The sequence below is a fragment of the Bison bison genome, unplaced genomic scaffold (assembly GCF_000754665.1).
Source record: "Bison bison bison isolate TAMUID 2011002044 unplaced genomic scaffold, Bison_UMD1.0 scf7180017864451, whole genome shotgun sequence".
Lineage (NCBI taxonomy): Eukaryota > Metazoa > Chordata > Mammalia > Artiodactyla > Bovidae > Bison > Bison bison.
This window is the reverse complement of record NW_011495013.1, coordinates 8,292,656-8,302,953: the sequence shown is the minus strand read 5'-3', so window position 1 is coordinate 8,302,953 and position 10,298 is coordinate 8,292,656. Positions and strand designations below refer to the sequence as shown.

Here is a 10,298-nt window from a genome sequence, read left to right as displayed (position 1 = left end):
CCATTTCCTTCTCCAATGCATGAAAGTGAAAAGAGAAAGTGAAGTCGCTCAGTCATGTCCGACTCTTAGCGACCCCATGGACTGCAGCCTACCAGGCTCCTCCATCCACGGGATTTTCCAGGCAAGAGTACTGGAGTGGGGTGCCATTGCCTTCTCCGAGAATATTACTATACTTAAATATTTTAAAATGTACTTTTGGCTATAATTCTGGGGTATTAAAAAGGCATTGGAGAAGGCAGTGGCACCCCACTCCAGTACTTTTGCCTGGAGAATCCCAGGGACAGGGGAGCCTGGTGGGCTGCCGTCTATGGGGTCGCACAGAGTCAGACACGACTGAAGCGACTTAGCAAAAAGGCATTATTCTATAGATTCATAAGAATAAATATGATATATTTTCAAGGTACTTTAAAATAGTGCACAGTTTTTAAAAAATTATCATACTAGTTTTTTAAATTGGTGACCAGAAAAATGGCCATTAATCTGTAGGTCCATGAATAGCATGAGAGAACAACAGTTTATTTTCACTGAAAATGTTAAATCTGCTCTTTTTCTTCCAAATGTGATTTGGTAGTTTCCCATCCCCCTATGTTTATGTCAGTTGAGGTCATTATGTGAAAAATTTTAAAGTTTCTGAAGAATAAGAAAGAGAGGAATAAGAGCAGGTGCCATATAAAAATAATTGAAATATTTTTTCTACAGTGTATGCTTCTTTTCTTTTAAAAATGGAAACTTGCCTAAAATTAAATGCTGTACTTTTAGAGGAAAAATTAGATAGTTGAAACTTTAACTACTTTCTCTCAGTTTCAGTGTTGTAGGTATATCCCATGATCCATGATGTCCAAATTATAGAATTTTTTTCCCTCAGTGTTTCTAGCCACTGTCTTGGAAATTTCAAATTTCTTCTAAATAGAGACCTTGGTGAAGAGCTGTCTTGTTTTGTGCTTATTTTCATCTAACATGCATGTGCTGCATCTCATGTTTATGTTTGCTGTCTCACATTGCTTTATTTAGATGCCATCTAACAACAGTATCAGAAAACAAATAGAAACTCTCCAGGTGAGTCGTGTTGATGTTACAAAGTAAAATATTGCTTTATCTCCTTAAGTGTGGCTTTTTCCCCCCCTTTACCCATTGCTGCCTTGCATGTCCAATGTATTTATTCAAACCTGCTTCTTGTTTTATAAAAGAAGAGGCACACACAGCAGGAACTTTCTACCAAAGGTTTAATATTAATGTGGCCCCAAGAAGATCAATTTAATAGAGAGATATGATACTGAATACTGATCTTTAGCCATCATCTTCAGTTTTAATATAGTCTATTTAATTTATGTTAGCTGTTATGATACCTTTTTATATATATATTTTTTTTAATAAATGATACTTTTAAAATATTTTCTAATGAAATTAAGGGGACAGTAACTCAGACTGAATATAAGTTTGATGCAACACTAAAATTTCAATCCTACTGGTTTGAGTTTAAATAAATCTTTTTGTTTTTGTTCATAGTAGGAAAAGGTGAAGAAATACTAAAATGATTGCTGCCAAGAGCATATTGACTGACATCAAAACTTTATTATATGTTAATAAAACTGGACTTTACTAATGTAATCTGATTATTCAAATTAGACCAAAACTGTAGCTAGGGAATTGTGTATCTTTGTTTAAGGATTAGATTAACTGAGGATGTTTTCATTATTCAGACATGTATAGCAGCATTTCAGTGACCAAATAAACAATTATATGATTTTTAATCACTTTTTATCTTGTTTGGCATTGTTCTTTATAAAATAAATCTGCTTTATAAAACACAGTAGTCCATCTTGGAAAGTTTGAAAATCAAACTTTATTTCATGTCAGATGACTCAGGATTTAAGATAATCTAAGTTATATGAGAAGAATTTTTATGTTAATTAGACTTAGATTTTTAATATATAATTTACTATATGTTGATTTATAGTATTCATATTTTGGAAATATAATTAACAAAGTGAAAGTATTATTTGTAGTGTACATAAAACTAACTGAACTCTTAATTTGATATCTGAGACCTTGTATTTAAGTGCTAGAAAAGAAAGTATTTCAGAAAGCTTGGTTGTTACATTAGAAACATATATTTGTGTAACTATATATGTTACTTTATTTACATTAGTAGCAAATTAATTAAAAAAAACTACTTGGGGAGTATATTTAAAATTTGGAATCATGGATTTGACAGTAGAGGAAGAGACTGATTTTTAGACTCTGACAACTGAATAGTTGATATTCCATTCTGAATTATATCAAATCTTCATATATATAGATGTGCAAAATTATAGCCATTACCTTCTGTAGGGGATCTTTCTGACCCAAAGTCTGAACCCAGGTCTCCTACATTGCAGGGAGATTTTTATCGTCTGAGCCACCAGGGAAGCCCTATTTTTTTTCCCCCTAGTGTTTGTCTTTTTAAAAAACAACTCCAGTAGTAACCTTTTTGCATTGTTTCTAATCATAGGGAGCAGATGTCTATTATTCTGTAGTCTGAGAAAATATAAGATAGAATGGCTCAGCTACTTCATATTTAAAAAGTCCCTTTTGTCCATTGTTACATATAAAATAATTGTTTAACAATAGCAAATCCCTCAAGCCAAATTAAATAAATGCTAATTTATAGGACTAAATGCATTATAATTAACAGATGCATAAAGAGTTTCTCCTAATAAAGATGATTATTAGCTACTTTTCAAATTTTACAACTAAATCTCACTACATGACTTGTCATTTGAGAACTTCACTTTTTATAATAGCTCATATGAGGAAAAGGTTTGTTGATCAAATTGTGATTGAAATGGATGCTTTTCTCATTTTAAATAATAATGTTCTTGTTCTAAACTAAAAATTAAGGGTAAACACTTGACATGTACTGAGCATTTAAGATGTGCTAGGCAGTGTTCCAAATGCTTTGCATATAATATAATAACTTCCTTAATCTGTGAGGTAGGTACGGGGTACTTTATACCCTAATCTCCATTTTAGAGATGAGGAAACTGTTTCACCAAACAAACATGTAACAGTCTCCAAGGATGAGGTTCGGCTAGTTATTCCTAATTTCAGAGTCTATACTTTTAACCCACCATTCCATATTTCTTTTTTTAAGTATAATCACTCAATAATATTTTGCATTGTTTCATAAGTGCAAATATCTATAACAACATTTGGTGTTCTAAATTTTAACTGTTTATGAGCTGCAATGAATTATGGCAAAGATGAATAATCCTTTCATCATTATGTCAGTATTGTTGTGGGACCCATTTACCATCAGGTAAGTTGAATTATATATACAGAAAGTACATAATTCTAGTATTTTACTCGTTTGTTTTGAGAATACAAGGAATGACTCAGTTTCCTTATTTATGGTTGCTTTTGAGCTCTCTCTACTTACTGTATACTAAACATATACTTACATATTGAAACCTGTTTTGTATTAAATAAAAAAGGGAATGGAAAGGGCTTTTAATTGTTGACAGAATATAATTGATCTTAAATTTATTGCAAGTACTCTAATAAATAAGCTTATTTTTATTCTCTTTTGTTTCTAAACAGAATAAAGATCCTAAAATGTCTCGAGTTGCACTGGAATCTTTGTATAGATTGTTGTGGGTCTATGTAATTAGAATAAAATGTGAAAGCAACACTGTAACTCAAAGGTGAGTGCCTTTGTTTTACAGCGTATTTCAAATAACGTCTGGGTTAAAAAAAATAAATAACCACACTAATGAATTTTAGTTAACATAAATACCTTGAGGAAGAATATGAATTACCTTGACAGGATGGGAAGGACTTTTGCTAATGTTTTGTTACTTTCATTCTCTCCTCATGACTAAATCTTTTTTCCTTCTAGTCGTCTTATGAGCATAGTGTCAGCACTTTTCCCGAAAGGTTCACGAAGTGTGGTTCCTCGTGACACACCTCTCAATATATTTGTAAAGATTATTCAGTTCATTGCTCAGGTGAGTGACTGACTCATAATACGTATATACGTGGAAGTTGTAAGAGTGACTCAGACTCCTAGAATTTGTTACACATCTAAAAGCATGGTAGTAAAACATTTATTAATACTGAATAGTGAAAAAAGTATACTTTAAAAAGTAAAAAATAAATGAGGCTAATGATTGATTTTTGTGTGTGTGCAAAATATGTTTAAATCATTGATCTACACACTTGGAGAAGGAAAGGAAATTCCCACAAGTGGAAGCACTCAATTTAGGAAGAGTCGAGAAAATCTCATAATCCTACTTTTAGTCTATAAACTAATGCCCGAGTATCTTGAAAGATAGTGAAACACTGTTTTCATAATTACATTAATCTAGGTTCTCAGGTACAGACACTAGAATCCACTGTAGATAGTTGAACCCAATGGGGTCTTTTTATTTTTATTTTTTTGACCACCATGTGGCATGTGGGATCCTAGTTTCCTGACCAGGGATTGAGCCTGTGCCTTATGTAATGGAAGGGCAGTCTTAACCACTGGACCACCAGGGAAGTCCCCAAAGGGGTCTTTTAAGGAATATAGATTGTTCACAGAATTGCTAATGGGACAGAAGAAACCATAACACTGGACTCCCAAGGAAGCTGCTGCCTCTGAAACAGTCATAAAAGCTGCCAAATTAGGAAGTATGCCCCCTGGTGCTTCAGAATCATGCTGCTACCATGATCCTACCAGTAAAATAGATTCCTTTTTCACTGTCCTCCTCCTCCTCTACCCCAGTTCCCTGGGTTTCAATCATATTCTGAAGCCTGTTGTTCAAAGGCATCCTGGGAAATGTCATGTTAGCTTTGGAGCTGCTGCAGTAAAGGCAGGTTTATTTGAAGAGGAGTAAATGGAGACTGAGTAAGCACATCTACATTGTCTTTTGGGACATCAGCCCTGGAGAAGGATAGGTAGGGTTACCTTCTCAATTTAGGAAAAACACTGGGATTCCAGGATATTCATTGAGTTCTCTTTGAACTAAAACTGTTGACAATGAAGATGACCCATAATGTAATTATGCTTGACAGTGAAGAAGTAAAAAATATTTTTAAAAATAATACATTTCTATTTACAGAAGCACCGAATTAATGATAATTAGATAAGTATAAATGTGTCAGCGATATGAATGAAAGCAGATTGTGCTTTAGATTTGTGGTTCAGAGAACTTTTGCCGTTTCATCACATCTCTTGTAGGGTTGTACCCATTCCCTTGGATTAATCACCTCACATCAGCATTCCTCCAGAACTATACAGCTCCTCTCAAACATCAGTTACTCTTAGTTGACTTTATCTTTTTCCTTGGAGATTACCTTCCTGGAGCCCAGTTTTTTCTGTCCCAGTTTGAATTTCTTTCTCTCCAGGCCTGCCACATAGCTCTTATCATGAGGCTTCCTTTCATCATTATTTTAGAAATTCCGCCACTTAGATCTTCAGTATGATTTTGGTAAATGAGTGTTTAAAACTTCTATCCTACTGGTTTGGGTATTAAACTAATCATTTGATAATTAAATCACATATATATATAATCATATACTTTTAACATTCAGTTCAGTCGCTCAGCCGTGTCTGACTCTTTGCGACCCCATCCGCAGCACGCCAGGCCTCCCTATCCATCACCAACTGCTAGAGTCCACCCAAACCCATGTCCATTGAGTCAGTGGTGCCATCCAACCATCTCATCCTCTGTCGTCCCCTTCGCCTCCTGCCCTCAATCTTTCCCAGCATCAGGATCTTCTCAAATGAGTTAGCTCTTCACATCAGGTGGCCAAAGTATTGGAGTTTCAGCTTCAACATCAGTCCTTCCAATGAACACCCAGGACTGATCTCCTTTAGGATGGACCGGTTGGATCTCCTTGTAGTCCAAGGGACTCGCAAGAGTCTTCTCCAACACCACAGTTCAAAAGCATCAATTCTTCAGCCCTCAGCTTTCTTCACAGTCCAACTCTCACATCTATACATGACTACTGGAAAAATGATAACCTTGACTAACAGACCTTTGTTGACAAAGTAATATCTCTGCTTTTTAATGTGTTGTCTAGGTTGGTCATAACTTTCCTTCCAAGGAGTGAGCGTCTTTTAATTTCATACCTGCAATCACCATCTGCAGTGATTTTGGAGCCCAAAAAAGTCAGCCACTGTTTCCCCATCTATTTGCCATGAATTGATGGAACCGGATGCCATGATCTTAGTTTTCTGAATGTTGAGCTTTAAGCCAACTTTTTCACTCTCCTCTTTCACTTTCATCAAGAGGCTCTTTAGTTCTTCACATTCTGCCATAAGGGTGGTGTCATCTGCATATCTGAGGTTATTGATATTTCTCCCATTAACATTAATTCATATGTATTCTCCTTTCGTCCAACTAGATTCAGGAACTTCTGGTCACAGACAAGTATTCTTGACATTGTTTGTATAATTCTTAACATGATCCATGGTTTGGGAAGATTCCCCAGAGAAGGGAACTGCTACCCACTCCAGTATCCTGACCAGGAGAATTCCATGGACAGAGGAGCCTAGCAGGCTACAGTCCGTGGGGTTGCAAAGAGTTGGACATGACTGAGCGACTTTCACTTCACTACATGATAACCTAACATATACAGGCAGAGCCCTGTTTTATTGTAGTTTGCTTTATTTTTCCTTGTAGATATTTTTTTTTTAATCAAATTGAAGGTCTGTGGCAACCCTGTGTTGTCAGATGTGTTGTCAGACGATGGTTAGCAATTTTTAAGCAATTACGTACTTTTTAGTTAAGGTTGTGCATTGTTTTCTTAGGTATAATGCTATAGTACAGTTGATAGACTACAATATAGTATAAACATAATTTTTATATGCACTGCTAAGCCAGAAAATTTATGTGACTTGCTTTATTGCAGTCTAGACCAAACACACAATATCTCCAAAGCATCCCTATAGCAGTAAAAACTTATAAGATTTTATTGATTGTTTTTCTTTTTTCTAGGAACGTTTGGATTTTGCAATGAAAGAAATAATATTTGATCTTCTCAGTGTTGGAAAATCTACTAAAACTTTCACCATTAATCCAGAGGTAAAAAAATTATAGTCATTTACTATCCTATATAATTAAAAAAAATTTGTTTTAGAGCACAGTTTCTGGAATCAGAACTCTTAGGCTTAAATTCCTAAAGACAAATTAAAATAAATGTTATTTCCTACTTCTTTGGTCCTGTTATTCCCTAGTAAACTCCTATTTATACTTTAGATATTAAATTTTCAGATTGTTTAAAGATATTTTGTGAACTAATTGCTTATTGGACTCTAATGACACTGGAGAATGTATAAAATTACTGTGCTGGTTCTTCTCATAATCAGATCTTAAGGTATATATTTAGTAGCTTAACAAGTGAGATAGAAAGTTATTGAAGCTTTTTATTTGTAGGATTTTTAAGACAGGTTAATTATTATTTCCAGATTTTTAAAGTGAGCAGAAATGACTGTTTTTTATAGATGACATGCTTAACAAAATGTCTTCTATGACTATGTGAAATGACCTTTGATATTTAGACTAATGTCACCAGCATTATGTTATATATAAAGATAGGAGTAAAGCTGAAAACCTTGATCTTGGACAAAAATATATATATAAAGGAAAGTTTTATTTTCTTCCTGTATTCCAGTGAACTGTCTTACATACCCACTGGGATGCATATGCCCATTTAGAGACCACTGGTGTAGGTCGTGAATAGTGACAGCTTGGGCTGAGATGGTATGGTGGATAGAGAGATAAATTACTGAGAAAAGAAACACTGAGAAGATACTGAGTTTGTGGGGAAAGTGCCTTTGGTTTGAACATGGTGAATCTGAGGCATCTTTTTGACATCCAGGTAGAAGTATCAGATTGGTCTAAGGGTTCAAGTTCAGAGAAATGAGGCTTAAAATTAGGGGTGGTACGAGTGGTAGTTGAAGACATGTAAATACATGAAACTACTTTGGGAGAGAACACATAATGGTAAGAAAAGGCAACCGGGGAACTTGCCTTGAAGCAGTGTAACTTTTAATACCCAGGTAAAGGAGGGTAAATCTGAAATGCGGGTAGATAAGACACAGCCCACAGTGCTACAGATGTAGTCAAGGAAGGGAATGTTTAAGAAAGAAGAATGCTTTGACAGTGTTCCATGCTGCTGACAAGTCAGATAGAATGAAGGAGAAATGCCCACTGTTTTGAGCAGTATGCTCACTGATGAGTGAGAGGGAAGTATTAACGGGGAGGGATTGTTCCATTGTGCTAGTTGAGTATAGTGAACCAGGAATCAGATCTCTTCAGTTAAAAGGGAAATGTTGAAGGTGCAAGAAAGAGAAGGAATGATTTGATAGTGTAATTTCCTGGTAATGCAAGAGCAGGTAGGATTCTGTATAATAACTAGGAATATCAGCACCCCTTGATTGTGACAAAAGCAAAGGACATTAAGAAAAGGTGCAGATATAAATAGGTCAGTGTACTTTGTAGTGAGAAATTGAGGAAGATTGGTGGTTTTTTACTATGACGTGGGAGACAAATCATCTACTCAGAGAAGGGAAGGTACAGTATCAGGGTAGTAGACTTGAGGAAGGAATGGGAGTTTTGAAGAAAACTAGAAAACAGGACGGAGAAGGCAATGGCACCCCACTCCAGTACTCTTGCCTGGAAAATCCCATGGATGGAGGAGCCTTGTAGGCTGCAGTCCATGGGGTCGCTGAGGGTTGGACACGACTGAGCGACTTCATTTTCACTTTTCACTTTCATGCATTGGAGAAGGAATTGGCAACCCACTCCAGTGTTCTTGCCTGGAGAATCCCAGGGACGGGGGAGCCTGGTGGGCTGCCGTCTATGGGGTCACACAGAGTCGGACACGACTGAAGTGACTTAGCAGCAGAAAACAGGAGAGCCAGTTGACCTCAGAAGTGAAAGAGTGGCACTTGGGAATTTGATGTTAAATTCCAGTGCCTGGGCTGGTTTAAAAAATGTTGAACAGAGAGGTTCATTTTTCTTCTATCCTTCTTCCTCCCATCCCTCACTGTTATTTGATGAGATGTTTTTAGCGTTAAAAAAGAGGAATTTTCTGACATTTTTATTTTGGAACTTTTTTCTCTGAAGAGAATGAACATAGGCCTCAGAGTCTTCCTTGTCATAGCGGACAGTTTGCAGCAAAAAGATGGTGAACCGCCAATGCCAACGACAGGAGTTATCCTTCCCTCAGGAAACACCTTGCGTGTAAAGAAAATTTTTCTCAATAAAACCTTGACAGATGAAGAAGCAAAAGTCATAGGTTAGTGTTAACTGAAATAATAATATAGTTTAATGTTCTTTTGTGAAAGTTTATGATCAAATCTAAAATGAATATATTTGCCTACATACATGTATTTGCCTATGAATGTATGTGCCAGGTTATTCCAGGATACAGAGTGATACAAAATGAATACATTTCCTATAATATCTGTAAGTTTTCATGTTAGAAGACTTTGGATTAAATATCTTCTTATATGATACTATTCGTTGCATCTTGTCCTTCTTCAAATTCAGTTGTATACAAATTTTTATACATTTCCTCCAATATACTGAAGCTGATCATCAGGGAGAAGAATATGTCAAAGTCAGAATTTCTTTTGTAACATCAATAAGCTAATGCCAATTAAAAGTCAATAACCTTTTATATTTTACAGAGAATAACTCGTTATTCTACGTCTAATGTCTGACATTTTATAACTGAGTTTTTTTTCTCCTCCAGGAATGTCAGTTTACTATCCTCAAGTGAGAAAAGCGTTAGATAGCATTCTAAGACATTTGGACAAAGAAGTTGGGAGGCCCATGTGTATGACTAGTGTGCAGATGTCCAATAAGGAGCCTGAAGATATGATTACGTGCGTAGTCAATAATTTCTCTTCATTGCCATTTCAGTTTTCATAAGTATAGAGGGTTGATTCTGCTTGTTCCCTTACTTTTTCTTCTGGAGTTCGCCCCTGTTGCCATCTGCTGCAGTTTTTGATACAGCAGTTCTTTCCGCAGGCTCAGTTTTACTCTTTTATGTGCTGTCAAACCAGTAGAGACAGCAAAAGTCACCCTTGATCCATACAGTTTATTGTCAGTGACGAGGCCTTATGGATAAATCCTGGTTACCCCAGATGTGTGTGGACATGGCTGGTTTCAGTCAGTTCAGTTCAGTTGCTCAGTCATGTCCGACTCTTTGCGACCCCATGAACCGCAGCGTGCCAGGCCTCTCTGTCTATCACCAACTCCCAGAGTCCACCGAAACCCATGTCCATCGAGTCGATGATGCCATCCACCATCTCATCCTCTGTC

At 36.1% G+C, this 10,298-nt stretch overlaps 1 protein-coding gene across 5 annotated transcripts in view; it reads left to right on the top strand.

Annotated features, from left to right (window-relative positions):
- The window catches only part of FRYL (FRY-like), a 271,066-nt gene that overhangs the window by 166,624 nt on the left and 94,144 nt on the right, over positions 1-10,298 (top strand). For 4 of the 5 annotated variants that reach the window (XM_010858901.1, XM_010858902.1, XM_010858899.1 and 1 more), the window contains 6 exons: positions 1,012-1,056; positions 3,580-3,683; positions 3,878-3,986; positions 6,963-7,049; positions 9,096-9,267; positions 9,727-9,859. In XM_010858901.1, the coding sequence (XP_010857203.1) occupies positions 1,012-1,056; positions 3,580-3,683; positions 3,878-3,986; positions 6,963-7,049; positions 9,096-9,267; positions 9,727-9,859 (650 nt within the window). The remainder of the gene's footprint in view (positions 1-1,011; positions 1,057-3,579; positions 3,684-3,877; positions 3,987-6,962; positions 7,050-9,095; positions 9,268-9,726; positions 9,860-10,298) is intronic. The other variant, XM_010858903.1, reaches the window with a different exon arrangement.